The sequence below is a fragment of the Podospora pseudocomata genome (assembly GCF_035222375.1).
Source record: "Podospora pseudocomata strain CBS 415.72m chromosome 2 map unlocalized CBS415.72m_2.2, whole genome shotgun sequence".
Taxonomy (NCBI): Eukaryota; Fungi; Ascomycota; class Sordariomycetes; order Sordariales; family Podosporaceae; genus Podospora; species Podospora pseudocomata.
In genome coordinates, this window is record NW_026946366.1 from 814635 (window position 1) to 830420 (window position 15786).

The window sequence follows — 15786 nt, forward strand, 5'->3', positions numbered from 1 at the left end:
TGGTCCTTTGGCCAAAATAAAGAGGTACGATCAGACCCTGCAGTCTCTATTATTTGGTAGAGCGTGCAGACCATGGCACGTGCACCTCCAGTACTTATTCTCCCGACCAACTGAATATTGGCCCCATACTTGTCTTGCACTTAACATTCATTCCAACGTCGCAGAACTTTTTCCGGACCAATCTTTTCATACCCATCCTTCCACTACCATGGTGACAACCCAGTCGCAAACGCGCAAAGAGGTCGAGGCGACAGCGCAGCCTCGAACGCGCAAAAAGGCAGTGAAATGCAAGTTCGACGATAGCAGCCTCGCTGACAAACCATCCTCCATACCACTGAACACGCTCCCAGTCGAAATATTGCAACTTGTTTTTGAGTCCGGACCACTCTCCTTCGACGATTACAAAATGGTCTCACTGGTTTGCAAGCTCTTTCATACAATTCTGAGGTCATACATTTTTCGCACATTGGTCCTGGGCGTCGACGAAGAAGAACCCGGCCGCGAATGGATGATTGATCTTGCAGGAAAGAACAAACAACTATCTCGAGGTTATTACGTAAGTCTGCCATACAACTCTGGAAAGTGCCTTCAGAACCTCACAGGCAAGTAGTCGAGCATTGTTGTATAGCACGTGGATCGATTATCGTATTTGACGTGTCAAGTATCACCCTCCAAAACAGGAAGGGGAAAAAGATTGGAGGCCCCGTCTTGATGCTCCACCTGTTGTCGATCCTTGGCTGGCAATGCGTGTACTGAGCGACATGCCTGAACTTTCGACACTCAGGGTGGACGGTTATATGTCGAATCCCGCGTGGGCATACACGTTCGGCTCACGCCCCATTGTTCCTTTTCCTGGCTTGAGTCGCCACTTGCCAACGATGCCATCAGTCCAGACCTTGTCAGTCTCCCAAAACTCGGACACTGCTGAATTCAGCAGCGAGCTGCTGAGGCTCGTTATTCGATCTTGCCCGAACCTCACCATGTTACACATCGACTGCCAATCATATTTGGAGGAAATGAAGTATATACTGTTTTGGCCAGTTATGGGCTCGTTCTTCAAAGAGGCTTCGGCGTTGGATAGCTTCGAGGCTCTTGAATTGTTCCGGCTTGGATTCTTCCAATGTAGTAAGCTGCATGTGAAGAGATGAAGGAGCGGCTGGAGCCCTAGCGACATCAAAAGGTAAGGCCTAACATATGGTCTTTCAAGTGTGGAACGACCAAACCAAGGTTTCTTCTCTTTTTCCAGCAAAGAACACCTGGAATCGGGAAGACACGTATTTGCTCAATTGTGAAAAGTGCGGCGACACTAACACACAGGCCCTTATCAGCTATTCATTCCCTCTTTTCCGACATCTCAAAACTATCGATTTATGGCAACCTGGATGTGAAGTGGACATGGCATGGGCCAGGGGAGACACCCGACCATATGGTGTGGGAGGAACCTGAAGAGGGCCAAGTCCAACGTATCGAGCAAAGAGCATGCACAGTCCAGGACTTCATTCCGGTGCTCAAGGAATTCAAGAATCTCAAGCAGCTGGTAATCACCGACGAGCAGATGGCAAGATCCGAAGTGATGGACCTGCCTGATGTTGAGAAAAGTATGTTTGAATTGCTGAAACATTTTCGCTGAACATCAGAAAGCTAACTCACTCAGGTTCTTGCAGGAGCGGCTAATGCTCATGAGGAAGTGACCCGGCTCTCCAAACTGGTGTTGAATATGCCAGAGGTGACGATCCGGGAGGCCAACAACCAAAGCTGGTGCGGAGCTTCCATAACAAGTGGTTTGACACATTGACTCTGGCGAGGGCGTGGCTGCAGGGCATGGAACTAGGGCCAAAATGGTGGTGGGCATAAAGGAATGGTCTTTGGCGGTTGTTGGGGGTGCCTTCGTAGAGACTTCGCAACGCAATGCAAAATGAATCCGAGGTTGCCACTCGGGATGGGACTCTTCGAAGGATTAATGATGGGTCTTGATACATAGTTGACAGGCATTTAGAGTAACTAGTAACTATGCCTTGAGTAGTAGAACAAGATAGCGATAATTTAATCCTAGTGTTTCAGCACAAGTCTCTATTCTCTGCTCCCATGATAGCTCCCCATCTCCATCGTTTTCTACAGGATAAAGCCGACAAAGACTGAATAGAGACCATTTATGTATTTCACACCCCAACACTGAGCCATCACTTCAATGCCCTCTTGATATTGCCTTTGCTCTGACAAAACCCTAAATAAATGCTTAGGGTCCACGGCTGGGTATAGGTCACAGGTAAAAGATTGAATTGTCGGATGAGAAAGAAAAGAAAAGAAAAAATGAACTACACTGCCCACGACGTTCTCATATACCCAGGGCGGTCAACAAGTCAAGTAAAGTAAAGTCGAAGGCCGACTTGACTTGACTTGCCGCCCGGGTCCTTGACTTGACTTGAGGTCCTCACCAGCTTGATTTGACTTGCCGACTTGTAAGCCTTCCAGTAGTCTTTCCGGCCCCGACTTTTGGCAAAAATATAGGGGCCAACTTAATACATTTACCACTATAAACCTAGCTATCATTAATATATATAAATTAAAAAAATACTTTTTCCCGCCTTGGAAAACCGGTAGGTTAAGCCTACCCTGGATTTGATTTGACTTGCGCAAAAATCCGGCCAGCTTGACTTGCCTTGGCAGCTTGACTTGTTGACCACCCTGCATATACCTCCCAAACCCTCCGGACTTCCCCTGCAAAGCTTGCGAAATATCCACCAAAACTGTCCGAACCTCGTCGTATCTCCTTCAACCTCCTGCCTCCCAAGTCAATCGCAAGCCACGTCAACCGCCAAACAACCCTAACCCGGATATCATCCCATAACGATAAATTCCCACTATGATGCTTCTTGCAATGGTTCTCCAAGCCCGACTCCTTCTTCACCTGTTGGAGCAGGAGCCTCGGGTGGCGCGGGGGAAGCAAACCAAGGAATCTCTCCAGGGTGGAACCGCTGCCAATCAATAACCCCCAACCGTCGGGGAGCTCTTCCCAGCCATGCCATACTATCAACCAAATCAGATCTCTTATAAACCCTCGCTCTGCAATAGGGACACGTGTTCCTCATCCTCAACCAAGTGGTGAGACAGCCCTTGTGGAAGGAATCGTGAGAGCCGATTCTGATCTGTGCTCCCTCCTCGCCTTCCTCGACATTCTCCATGCATATAATGCAAGACACTCCTTCTTCCTCGGGATTGATCTCTCTGGTGTCCAGGGCGTTGGTGATTGCTTCTGGAATGTCCGACGGCGGGATGTAATGTCTTCCGGCAAGGTACGCATCCATCTGCATCATGTTTTCCGGTATCTGCTCTTGAGGGATGTCGGTAGGGCTGGGGATCAACCCGTCGAGGTGATGTTCGACGTTTTGATAGAGGATGTAGTACAGCATGGCGTGTTGCCAAGTCATGAAATTTTTGTTTCCACCGAGGGCCGTGTAAATGGTTGGTTGGGTCAGCCCGTACCGACGGGTTGGGTCCCTAGTGAATGGTGGAGTCGTTTGGGTATGGAGCGCTTCGATGCGGGGGGAGATGACCGGTGCATAGAAAGGCGAGGTGAGAAATCTCTCTGCGCAATCCGGGGTACTTGAGCCGACGTGTCGATCGGCGAACTTTGTCATCAGTATGCCAAGAGTCGGTCCGACACATGATGGTCGGTTGATGACGAAGAGTCGAAGACCAATGAGAGGGCCGGCGGTGACAAGCATGTGAAAGATATCGCCGGCGCGTGTGCGCTTGATGCTGATGGCAACTTGTAGCATGGACCTTGTCTCTGGAGGGTACTGATCGAAGCCATCGTAATATTCCTGAATGTGGTTGGGGCCGTCGCTGTCGTCGTCGTTGTCCTCATTGTCATCGTCGTTGTTGTCATCATTGTCGTCATTGTCATCGTACATGTCACCAGATCGCATCCAGCCTCTATCCGAGTCATCTTGCGTCGACGCGTTTGATTGACGGTCGAGGGATGGCGGGGGTACTGATACTTCCTGTAGCAAGGCTGCTGCGCGGGCCAGTCGCTGTTGAAGGCGCTGAAAGACCAGCCCATATGGTTGTAGTGGAACCGACATGGTCTTGGAATTTGGGCTTTGATAAGTAAGGTACCACGCAAAGAAATGCGGTTGATGTTGTCCAATGTTGTTTGTGTTGTGGTTGGGCTCGCTTGTAATCTGACTGGATAGATTCAATTGAAGACTCTTAGTGGGGAAAAAAACGGAAGAGGTAAGAAAAGAATAATCCAAAGGTTGCGTCCGGTTTTATAAGGTATGCGGAAAAGTGAAAAGTGATAACCTTTCGATTCAAATCTTGATTTTGTGCTCGAAACCTTCCAGTACGAGGACACCGCAAGGTTTCCGCTAAAAGCTCTAACTGTTTGGTGGCGTACAGCAAATTTTAATTTTTTTTAGAGTGTTTAACATTCAACAAGCGTTTTGCCTTGATCAAGCCACCAATGCACCGAGGTTTAACTCAAGTCGGCGTTTGTTTTGTGGCAGAGCGACGACTTTTTCCAGTGGCCATTCATAGTGTGGATGACCAACCAAACGGCCGCAGACACTGTATTCTTCAAGGTTCTTTCAACCTTCAACCTTGTATGAGTGCAAACATCTAATCCTACCCTTAACGCAACAAAACTGCTCCATTTTGGCACTTTAAACATTCGACAATTTGTCCCTTACGATGTGCTTGCGGGAGACTGCCACATGACCCCGCACATCTGCAACTCTTTATTTACCCCAATTCAGGGGCTCAGGGGCTTCATTGTTGGTGGGGTCAAACATCCTTGGCAACTGGCAACCACGAAAAGGGCCTTTGAGGTCTGTAAAAACAGGGGAAAAGGTGAGATTTGTGCTGGAAAGACGATAAGTACATGATTCTAACTAGATACGCCGATGTTGAATCGACCACGACACCATTTTCAGTATCTATGTACTGGTAGTAGACATTAGAACAGGTAAACCAAAAATCGGAGTGTGAATGATAAAGAAATGCATGATGAGCAACACAAGAAGAACAAATTGGAATTGTTTGATCATCGATGACATGCTCAGTAATGTTGAGATTCTGAGCAGCGACCTGATGCATAAGAGCGAGCAGCAATGCCAACACAAATGGACACATCTAGACCTGGTTACCGTTTTCGGTCATGTCTTGGTCAATGCCACGAGCGTTGGATGTCCAGCCAAAGTCGGTGCCATATCCGGGGAAGTGCTGAAGACTATTCCGCGGTTCAGGAACGGGGGGGTAGACACTGTGAGCCGGCTGGGAAGTAAGTCGAGCTGAGCGTCTAACTGGGCTGGCACGGGAGCTCATGATGAAGGAACTACCACCATTTGTGGGTGACTCCTCGGGAAAAGCATGGATGAATGCTGAGGTTGGAGGTAGTGAGCCATCCTCCTCAGCCGTTGTGAAGTCCTCGGAGCGCGCAGGAGTGTTGTCATCAGCGGCTCTGGGTGCAAGTTTCCGATACCTGTCGTTGGCGAGGCTGGTGGCCTGTTGAGTCCCTTGCGCGCCTGTGTTGAGATGCCTGGCCTTTTGTCTCCCGTCCTTCTTCCGTTTCGGAGCTCCAGTCACATGGGTTACTGTGTTTCGATTTGTAAGGTATGCGGACTGAATGTTTCTTATGGCAGTGTCGGTGCCTAGGTTAGGGGGTCCGAAGTGGCCGGCAAGCTGATTCATCATATCCGTCACCTCGTTTGACTCGAATACCTGGCAAGGTTCGTAGTCTGAATGAAAGAGACATTAGCATGGACAACAAAAAGCAGAACGTAGTACTACCTACCAGAACTGGGAATGTTGGTATCGTCGTTGAAAAGAAAGACCCACAGCCTCGGCCATTCGTGTATCTTCGTGCGACCTTTTCTGTCCCTGAGTTGGTCTACCACATACTGATTGATACCGTTCTCAAAACCCTGGCGACGATGACTTGGTAGTTCAGATGGAGCCAGAACGTGCTCCTTCTTGATATGTTCCCTGCACAATCCTGTCAGTGAAAACTTGCAACAAAAACAGAAAAGTGTAACGTACTTGACATCGGTGAGGTCGCGGAAGCTCTTTGTGCATTTGGGATACTCGTGGTAGTTGAATTTCCTTTTATCCCATTTACGATAAGGACAAGCCATCGGACGGTTTGATGACGGCGTTTCTTTCCCGTCGCTGCGACGCCGATCGTCGCCGTCACCTTCTTCGTCCTCTTGTTGGTCATCATCGGCTGTAGAGTTACGCTTGCGTTTCATTCTCTTCGTGGCTCGTGTTGTGATGGCCAGCTTTGTCATCGAGTTCGAGGGCTGATTATCGTGTTCTGCACGTGAGGAGTCTACGGTGCCACCCGCGTCGCCTAGCTGATCTGTCGTGAAGCATGCCTTCTTATGAACGGCCAAAGCAATTGAGAGCTCAATATCGGATCGATGGCCTGGCGGGTGTGAAGAGTCAGGGTTGAGAGTTAACGCGGAAATCTTCGATGACAGGCATGTCAGATAGTTTTGATTGGCGTCCACGGGCTTTGAATCGTGACTCTTGGTCTTTGCATATGATGGCGTTTCTGGGAGTCGACGAGGAATCCTATCCTTCCAGTCCCCGGCCAAAGCGACTGAGAAATCAAGCCGCTTGATGTTGTCGTTCGTGCTAGTATCGGGGCATGAATGTCGGCAGTTCTGAGTAATGGAAGGCGCGTCATGGCAGCTTGTAGGATTTTGAGAAGGTTCTGGTGATCTTCGATGTGAAGGTATCTGGTCAACTGGTATTGAGACCATGTTAGGCCAGGATGGCATCGCCGAAGAGCCAAAAACACGTTCGAGCGGGAATGACTGGCTTAATGTCGAAACTGTGGTAGATGGGCGCAAATCTCAGGGCGTAAATATCGGGGCTGATAAGTGGTTTTGGCGTACAAGCAATGGATTGATGGAGGACAGAGAATGATGTAGAAATAGGAAGAACAAGAAAGACGTCCGCTCTGTCGAGTGTCACTACGGGGGATGACTGCCATCCTTCTTGGCCCCCAGCCTCAACACAATGTACGCCGGTTGAGGCTCTGTCCTTTGCCACTACTCCACAGGCGCCAGTGTCTCTGAGACAATACATTAATACGCATGGTTAAGGATGAGGCTGGTTTCTCGGTGGCTTCCGGGAAATTGATTGGTTTATTGAACATGAAATGAGGTCTTGACGCATCGCGGAGGGCCAAGGTAATCTCTTCGCTGTAAGGCGGCCGACAGAGCGGCTTGGCTTCCCGTCAAGGTGTGCACGCAGATACCAACATCCTCAAGCCCAGGTGTTAGATTCACCGACATTCTCAGCGTGAATGTCAGCTCTGTTGACCTTGGTGCAGCATGAGTCGTCATTGACTGGTGTGATCTGGAGCAGTGGATATCAAGGCCAGCGACGTGTCTGTTCCTGGGTAGTATGCTCTGCAGTTGCCACCGGCACCTGCAGGAATCCCGGTCATCTGCGCCTAGTTTGATAGCAGAAGCCGGACCAAGACCGCTAGCCACCCGATTCCCTACCGGCTTGGTATCGGAGTGCATCAGGAGCATGAAGTAGTATGCTGTGTCACGACGAACATAATGACAAGCGAGATGAATATGCATATCTGACAGCTCGCTGCAGAGAAAACAGTGCACAGAACACGGGTGCGAAGGCCATTCGCTCGAGTCTTCTGGCTGGTTGTTAGGAAGGTTGTGACAACGCTTATTTGGAGGAGGTTGGGTTGGCATCGGAAGAACCTGGAGTGGTGCGAGTTACGGTAGTCCAAGCCTCATCCGCTAGCTCACTGACCCTACGCCCTACGCGTTAAGAAGCGTAGTTCTTTGAACATGTTGCAAAACGGTAGATGGCGTGCAGGAACCGCACGTGTAAATTATTGTTAATTTCTCTCTATCTGGCTTGGTGGTGTTTCGCAGGCTGGTCATGCAGATCTCGATTCCCAAGTATCGATAATATTGTGGAACTTTGGTCCGTGCATACTCCGTACCTGCCAGCACCATCACGTGCCACCTGCAGGCTCCCAACTACCAAAAATTCGTGCTCGGACCACATCAACGACCCACCGAGAGCAGCCCCACCTTGTCTAGCGCGTCTTCACCGCGGCCGCTTTTGCTCACCACAGCGACCCAGAGCCACCGCAAGCTGCAACCGCAAGACTTCCAACGGCGGCAGATCACCACATTCAAACATCACCGTGTCGCAAACATGGCTGCAAACGAGTCCAATCCAAAATTGCTCTGGAATCCAGAAAATGTCAGAGACGTGGCCGATTCAATAGGAATTACCCTTGGTGACGAACCGCTGCGAGTGCTGGCCCAGGATGTCGAATACCGGATCGGCCAGGTCATCATCGAGTCGCTTCGCTTCATGAGGGCCTCCAATCGCACCACCCTGACTGTCCAAGATGTCTCCAATGCCATGCGCGTACTACAAGTCGAACCATTGTATGGTTATGAATCAACCCGACCGTTGCGGTATGGAGAGGCGAGCCTGGGACCCGGCCAGCCGCTGTTCTACATCGAAGACGAGGAGGTGGATTTCGAGAAGCTGATTAACGCGCCGCTACCGAAGGTCCCTCGGGATACAAGTTTCACCTGTTAGTATCGTATGCGACTTGTGTGATTCACAAGAAAACTGACATTTGTTTGCTTTAGCACACTGGCTTGCCCTCGAAGGCGTCCAACCCTCAATCCCCCAGAACCCAACCACCGCCGAAACATCCTCAAAGGATCTCCTACCAAAGGGCCCAGGCGCCAACCCGGCCCTGGCTGCCCTCGCCGGCAATGACAATGTCTCCTTCCGGCCAGCCGTTAAGCACGTCATCAGCAAAGAGCTTATCCTCTACTTCGACAAGATCCAATCCGCCATCCTCGACGATGACCCCGATGAAGAAAAGACCCGATTGCGCATGGCCGCCCTGGAGTCCGTCCGCTCCGACCCAGGCCTCCACCAGCTCCTCCCCTACTTTGTCAACTTCATTGCGAATCAAGTCACGCTCCGCCTCGATGATCTCTTCGTCCTGCGCCAAATGATGGAACTCACCGAAGCCATCATCCAAAACCCCAACTTCTTCCTCGACCCTTACGCCAGCTCCCTCGCCGCCCCGATCCTCACCTGCCTCATGTCCAACAAACTAGGCGGTATCGAAGACGGAACTGACACAGTCAAAGATCAGTACAGCCTCCGCGAGTTAGCCGCCAGTCTCCTTGGTGTTCTTGCAACCAAGTATAATAAGAGCAACCGCCAACTCCGCCCCAAGCTCACCAGGACATGCCTCAAGTACTTTATGGAACCCAACCGTCCCCCGGCCGTGCTGTTCGGCGCCATAAGTGGGGTCGCTGCCGCCGGAGGGCCGGAAGCAGTCCGGATCCTTATGCTCCCCAACGTCAAGAGCTTCGACCAGGCCGTCCTCCTACCCCTCCACGACAAGGGTGAGGCGCATAAACTCGAGTACGAGATGTTGGTAGGCGGTATCATGAAGGCGATCAAGGGTGCTGTCGGGGGTGACGTCAAGCCTAATGCCAATGGCGTCAACGGCGTGGATCTCGAGCGGGAAGCGCAGCAGATTGTCGATTTCCTGGGGGAGACCATCGGGAGAAGGGTGCTCGCGCTGGCGGACCACACGCTCAACAAGGCGATCTTGGAAGTACGGCACTTGGAGTAGGAGGGGTTGTTTGGTTGGCTTTGACCATCATGATCATCATAATCATCATCACATTCGGGAAGGGGTTCTTCTCTGGTTTGGACAGCGCGGCGTTTGGTGTTTATGGAGGTTTCGGCAAAAAGGAGAAAGGTTGCTAAACCGTTGACATTTGATTCTGCGGGTGTGTTTTTGGGGTGGTCAAAAAGAGCCGATTTACAACGAAACTTTATATCCATGAAGAAGGGGCCAACATTGAATCATCTTCAAGCCCTGGTTACTGTAAAATAGCGATCAATGCAAGTATAAATAATCTTTGCATAATACACAAACAGCGACAAAAAACATGCTCTGTTGTGGCTATACAAATGGTGTCCTGGCTTCGGCCGTCTATAACCTTCCCCCCTCTCCTTGCCAGTGTTACACATTCTGCAACTTGACTCCCCCGCTCTGCCTTCTCCTACTCACACACTCACCCCCTATCCTGCCCTTGGTATTTTCCTGGTCTCTTCCCCCACCTCACTGCCCCCCCAGTTTTCATGATTTGACCTCCCTTCCAAATAGAACTTTTGCCCGCTATTCACATACATTTTAAAGGAAGAAAGCCAAGTACAGCCCGCTGACCAACGAAGCGCCCCAGATGTACCACCCCCCCTTGACAATCTGCTGCCTCTTCATGAACATGCCCAGGTCGAGGGCGAGGTGGCGGACGCCGTTGAAGGCGTGGAAGGCAAAAGGCCAGGCGACGAGGAACTTGACGCCGGACTTGACGGCAATGGGGAGGGCACCGAACGCGGAGACGAGGGAGGCGGACTCGAGGTGCCAGCCGAGGAGGGGGGCGGCGAGGTAGGCGGCGCCGAAGACGTAGAGGCCGCCCGAAAGGCCGGAGCCGGTGAAGCGCTGCCAGATGGAGCCGCCGAAGAAGGTCTGCTGCTTGTCATAGATATCGAGGTGGGGGGAGACGGGGCGGTTGAGGCGTTGGGCGTCTAGGATGGAGCGGGCTTCGGTGGCGGAGATTTTCTGGGTGGTGGCTTGTCTGGATTCCGGGGGGGTTAGGTTGGTTGGTTCGTATCATCGTGGGTTGGAGGGGGAGGGGAAGTACCTCGTTTGCATTTGGGACAGGGCAGCCTTGGCAAAGGTGGATGTGAAGACGGCATTGGGGTTGGCGGCGACTGTGAAGGTTGCAGAGAGATTATGTTAGCGATCGGTTTGGTGGTGACGACGTCCTTTCATGTCCATGCGATATCTTCTCTTCCCAAGTTCCCGGTTGTCCGTGTATATCGATCCAAAAAAGAAAACGCTTTGTCCAGCAGGATAGTGGGCTGCGTACCTCTGCGGAGAGCCGTCGTGCCTGTCCGTTGGGCAATCATTTTGTGTGGTTTGCGTGTGTGAAAGTGAACTGGCGGCAGAAGCAGGTACCCCAATGTGTTTTGGGCAGAGAGAAGGTCAATGATGCTGTCGCGAAGTTGGCAATTGAGAAGCAGTCGGGAATCCGACGCCTCGAACCCGGCAGGTGTCGGCACCTCGGCTTGATGCGACCAATCACAAAGCAGATGATTCGAATGCAGGATGAGGTGGACCGTGCAGCTCTCTTTTGGCTCTTTTGAAAGGGAGCACGTGACGCTCCAACGCCCGGCCCCACTTTGCGACATCAAAATGCAAATCTGCGCGCCAAAATTTTGCTTGCCTTTTCCTCTTTTTCTTCTTCAGATAGTATGGGAGCTCAACCACAGCGTCACTGTTTTGCGAGTCGGTGATGCAATATAGTGGTAACCTCAGATGCTTTGGTGTCTACGGGTGCCCAGAGAAGAAAGAGATCCGTCGTTAATCTCAGTCTCCAGTTTCCTCAGTCTGGTTGCTGTTTCAAAAAGAGATCTACATGTCATTCTTTTGTTTGTCTGTTTACGTTTGTGTTTGGCTTGGCGCTTTTGGTCATCGCTTGGCAGTCGCTGTCATGTCACCAATGTGTGGAGTGATGGGTACACCATAGTCACCTCAACGCTTGGCTCTAATACTTGACGGGCCGTCTTTGTTCGTTTGATAGAACGTGTTCGCTGCATACTTCCAATTTTATTTGGCACCTGGATGATAACCATCAAGTATGGATGAAGCCTGGAATGAGCCAAGCTTTTGAGATTGATATCTGCTGAGCATGAACATCGCTTTGGCAGAGACAACCCAGCTCCTGTAAGCCCAACGAGTAGTTTTTGTGGAGACTCTCGCATCAAGACCGTCACGACAACATTTGCATTTATCAACATATTGAATTACATTGCTTGAATCAACATGAGCATTGACTACTGAATCATCTCTTTCACAAATCAGAGGTCAGAGTAAAACGACGGCCTCTGTCCTATTAAAAGTCTGCACATCCATACACTTGACCCTCCCATTCCTGATCCTGAGTGTCGAAGATCGTCAGCGCCTTGGCCTTTGACATGCCCAGCAATCAATCTATTCTGCTGATGCATAGGGCCAAGCTAAGCTTAACCCCCTTCTCCTTCTTCTGATTCTTTGGTCGAACCAAAAGTTAAACGACGTCCTTGGGCACGGGCCAAAGCAAGGGGTATATCTTCCTCCACGCTCAGTAACAAGGCCACCCCATAACCCTGAATATTGTCAGCGCCCTGATCTTCAGTTTTCACAATGATACGCCCGTCAATTAGTCAAATTCAGCTGATCCAGAGGTCCAGCCTGTCACTGAACTTGATCTACTTCTCCTTCTTGTGATTCGTTGCTCGACCTCCATCTCAAGAATGAGCGGCTCGAGACCCGATTTGGCGTGCAATAGCTCAAGAGCACCCGGCTGGTCGATGTATGCGCTTAAAATGATCCGTAGACACGGCTTCTTGACCGGGGGGTTGGGGATATCGATCCTGGTGATAGTTGGGAAGTGATCCAGGTATAGCCTATCCAAAGATGGATTGATATATGCCTTTCTGCATCTCTCGCCGAACTCATTGGTGGTATGGTTGACATATCTTGACCAGACATTACACTCATAGTAGTGCCTCAATGTCTCCTGTCGGGTTTCGCTGTTGATGCCCAGGGTTACAGGCAGCTCGGGGTAGTCATGGATTCTGCCAACGCCAGGGCTTGAAATTGTGATGGTTTTTGGCTCCCATGTGCGGCGGTAAATCATGAACCGAAGTTCGAGTGGAAGTTTATGAAGAGGCGTGAATGCGATTGAAGTTGAAGGGTCCGCTGCCGTACTGTTTCCTGCTTCTGGAGAACCATTTGTTGTGTTGCCCGTGGTGTCGTCAGGTGGGGCACTCATCTTGGACGAGGGTACCAGGGGGGAATTGGTGTTGATAAGGGCTTGAGAAGACAGGAAGTATTAGAGCGAGAGTGCACCCATGTTGGCAGTGCAGTTTGAGACTAGGTCACATCTGAAGATGACACCGATATGTTTGAAAGTTTGATTCTCGAGTCACAGCCTGGCTGTTGATGTAGTTGGTAGGTTTGGATATGCTGATAAAAAGCCAAGAAGACGAGATAGCCTGAAGCCTAGTTTCTCCAAATCGCCGAAAATCGCGAAACAGGAGCACGCCGCAAGAACATCAGAAACGGTTGAGAAACCGATGCTCTGGGCTGAGGTGGATGAGTTGACGTTGGAAGAAGCTACTGGGGTCGCCGTTGACAATTTTGATTGGTTAGTTTCAACGTCGAATCGCGTGCGCACCGACACCCGCCCGATATCCGAGCCCGGCGCTGGGAATGGTGGAGACCAATGACATGACCGCCATCAGGTCTCACGAGCACGCAATCGACTAAGGATGCATGGCAGACAGATGACTCTGAAGAGGCTTCAGATCGCGACTTCCGAAGATGGCGATATCTCAGTATTGTAGACCCAATATATTGGGCTATCTGCCTTTCGAACCTGGTGCTTTTCTTCTACCTCTCCCACTCAGCGCGTTTTTGGCTTTGAAGCGGTTTGTGCACCGGACCCTGCGTTAATCGTTACGTCGACACCGGTTCACCAACCTTGCAGTAGCGCCGCCTCTCTGCACAACACATTAGGCTTCCTTCATCCGAGGAACTCCATCCTCACTCAGAGCCTTCCACCATGGCGGACGCCACAAGTTACAAGAAGCCGCCCGTCGACAACGACTCGTATTCCGACCATGTCGACAGTGAAGCCGCCAGCGAGGTCTACGATGAGAACGGTTCTCTACTCAGCGGAAAGACGGGGAGCAGCCTTGGATATGGAGTCCCAGACTCGAGAAAAATTGGTGTCACAGGTGCTGTCTTCTTGATCCTCAACAAGATGATCGGCACCGGCATATTCTCCACACCGTCCAGTATTTTCGCTTCGACCGGTTCGGTTGGCATCAGTATTCTCTTGTGGGCAGTCGGTAAGTTGATCGGTTCCTAGTGACTCAGCTCATGTTTGCTAACAAAGCACAGCAGGACTTCTCACTCTGTCCGGTCTCAGTGTCTACCTCGAATTTGGCCTTGCTATTCCACGCTCTGGAGGCGAGAAGAACTACCTGGAACGTGTATTCCGGAAACCGCCATTTCTCATCACAAGCGTCTTTGCTGTCCAGATGATCTTGCTCGGGTTTTCTGCTGGCAACTCTCTTGCATTCGGTCGATATGTGCTGCTAGCATGCGGTCACCCTATGCCTGATGGCTTGGTTCCACGGATAATCGCCGTCGCCTGTATGACATTCGTCGTGCTCCTCCACGCAATCAAACCCACATGGGGCCTGCGACTTACCAACGCACTCGGGGTCTTCAAGGTGCTGGTTTTGTTGCTCATTGTCTTCGCTGGATTTGCGGCATTGGCAGGATACCGCTTGATCCCGGACCCTCACAACTTCGACAACTTTTGGGCCATCGAAAAGGGGGATGGGTATGGCGGTGGCGGGGCCTATGCGTATGCTACCGCTCTCCTGCAGGTTGTTTACAGCTACAAGGGGTGGGAAAACGCCAATTATGTCATGGGAGAACTCAAGAATCCCCAGAGAACACTGAAAATTGCGGCGCCTCTCGCGGTCATTGGCGTTACCGTCCTGTATGTGTTGGCGAATGTGGCTTATTTTGCGGCTATTCCAAAGGCCGAGCTGGCAAAGTCCGAGGTTATTGTTGCTGGCCTCTTCTTCCGCAACATGTTTGGAGAGAGCGTCGCCGCCAGGAGCTTGCCGGCTTTCGTCGCCCTAAGCAATATCGGGAATGTTCTCGCCGTCAGCTTCGCCCACTCCCGTGTCAACCAGGAGTTGGCAAAGGAGGGAATCCTACCATGGAGCAACTTTTGGGCTTCTACCAAGCCCTTCCGGACCCCTGCTGCAGCGGTATGTTCTTTTCCAGTCTGACTATTCTGACTGATACCACTCGAACTTTACTGACCACCTGTATAGCTGTTTTTGCATTGGATCGTCACCGTTATTGTGCTCGTTGCACCCCCTCCCGGCCCGGCCTACAACTTCATTGTCAATCTGTACACATACCCAGGAGCATGGATCAACACCATGGTTGCTGGTGGGCTTATTTACCTGCAGTTCAAGAAGTCCGAGAACTGGTCGTCGCCGTGGCGCACGTGGCTTCCGGTCACCATTGTGTACTTCCTACTCAACATTTTCCTCGCCATCACACCCTTCATCCCACCAAACAGCGACTGGAACGCCGATGGCTATCCATACTACGCATTCCCTCTCGTGGGAATTGCCATTTTGCTGCTGGGCGTGGTGTATTGGGCGGTGTGGACCAAGCTTTTACCAAAGCTTGGTGGCTACACTATTGTGGCGGAGACGGTTATTGATGAGACGGGCGAAGAAGTGATGAGATATCACAAGGTTCCAACAACATGTCCCAGGGAGGCGACGGCGCAACCGCTCCTGTGGGACGGAAATGCCAGTGTCCATAGCGGTTATGGTTCGCTGTGACGATGGCGTGAGAACATGAGCGTTACGAATTATGAAATGAGACGATGAATGGGACATGAGATAAGGACTGTCTTTGCATATAATATGGCGCAGGGTTTACTTTCAACGGCATAGAATTATATTATTGGCTGGGTACGGACTTTCAACATCGTTTGGGCATGGGACGGGATAACGCGATAGAACTATTGGAAGACAACAAAGATTTCAACTTTCTTTCTCTGACTGGCGACTCTGCGCATGCTCTGTGTGTTGACGAGAGGGACA

At 51.0% G+C, this 15786-nt stretch overlaps 8 protein-coding genes across 8 annotated transcripts; 4 read left to right on the top strand and 4 right to left on the bottom strand.

The window, feature by feature from the left end:
- Window positions 1-104: 104 nt before the first annotated feature.
- On the top strand, window positions 105-628 carry QC762_0038800 (uncharacterized protein; the record flags this gene model as incomplete). Its single annotated transcript, XM_062883324.1, has 2 exons — window positions 105-556; window positions 611-628. Exons 1-2 carry the CDS (start codon window positions 209-211, stop codon window positions 626-628), a joined length of 366 nt encoding a protein of 121 aa, XP_062745726.1. The 5' UTR covers window positions 105-208.
- A 798-nt stretch (window positions 629-1426) lies between these two features.
- QC762_206985 (uncharacterized protein) lies at window positions 1427-2067 on the top strand (the record flags this gene model as incomplete). The annotated part of the gene is made up of 2 exons (XM_062887605.1): window positions 1427-1598; window positions 1665-2067. The coding sequence occupies 2 exons, from the start codon at window positions 1427-1429 to the stop codon at window positions 1793-1795; spliced, it is 303 nt and encodes a 100-aa protein (XP_062745727.1). The 3' UTR covers window positions 1796-2067.
- A 794-nt stretch (window positions 2068-2861) lies between these two features.
- On the bottom strand, window positions 2862-4085 carry QC762_206990 (uncharacterized protein; the record flags this gene model as incomplete). Its single annotated transcript, XM_062887606.1, has 1 exon — window positions 2862-4085. One exon carries the CDS (start codon window positions 4083-4085, stop codon window positions 2862-2864), a length of 1224 nt encoding a protein of 407 aa, XP_062745728.1.
- A 738-nt stretch (window positions 4086-4823) lies between these two features.
- QC762_206995 (uncharacterized protein) lies at window positions 4824-7891 on the bottom strand. The gene is made up of 3 exons (XM_062887607.1): window positions 6040-7891; window positions 5795-5985; window positions 4824-5738 (listed from the first exon to the last, which is right to left on the bottom strand). Exons 1-3 carry the CDS (start codon window positions 6780-6782, stop codon window positions 5134-5136), a joined length of 1539 nt encoding a protein of 512 aa, XP_062745729.1. The 5' UTR covers window positions 6783-7891; the 3' UTR covers window positions 4824-5133.
- Window positions 7892-7908: 17 nt separating this feature from the next.
- Window positions 7909-10136, top strand: taf6 (histone H4-like TAF Taf6, SAGA complex subunit). The gene is made up of 2 exons (XM_062887608.1): window positions 7909-8590; window positions 8649-10136. The coding sequence occupies exons 1-2, from the start codon at window positions 8200-8202 to the stop codon at window positions 9656-9658; spliced, it is 1401 nt and encodes a 466-aa protein (XP_062745730.1). The 5' UTR covers window positions 7909-8199; the 3' UTR covers window positions 9659-10136.
- SDH3 (cytochrome b subunit of succinate dehydrogenase, Sdh3p) lies at window positions 9955-11169 on the bottom strand. The gene is made up of 3 exons (XM_062887609.1): window positions 10965-11169; window positions 10737-10806; window positions 9955-10670 (listed from the first exon to the last, which is right to left on the bottom strand). Exons 1-3 carry the CDS (start codon window positions 11002-11004, stop codon window positions 10226-10228), a joined length of 555 nt encoding a protein of 184 aa, XP_062745731.1. The 5' UTR covers window positions 11005-11169; the 3' UTR covers window positions 9955-10225.
- A 685-nt stretch (window positions 11170-11854) lies between these two features.
- Window positions 11855-13222, bottom strand: QC762_207020 (uncharacterized protein). The gene is made up of 2 exons (XM_062887610.1): window positions 12350-13222; window positions 11855-12243 (listed from the first exon to the last, which is right to left on the bottom strand). Exons 1-2 carry the CDS (start codon window positions 12909-12911, stop codon window positions 12089-12091), a joined length of 717 nt encoding a protein of 238 aa, XP_062745732.1. The 5' UTR covers window positions 12912-13222; the 3' UTR covers window positions 11855-12088.
- On the top strand, window positions 12158-15744 carry QC762_207030 (uncharacterized protein). The gene is made up of 3 exons (XM_062887611.1): window positions 12158-13992; window positions 14045-14931; window positions 14998-15744. Exons 1-3 carry the CDS (start codon window positions 13704-13706, stop codon window positions 15520-15522), a joined length of 1701 nt encoding a protein of 566 aa, XP_062745733.1. The 5' UTR covers window positions 12158-13703; the 3' UTR covers window positions 15523-15744.
- Window positions 15745-15786: the final 42 nt, after the last annotated feature.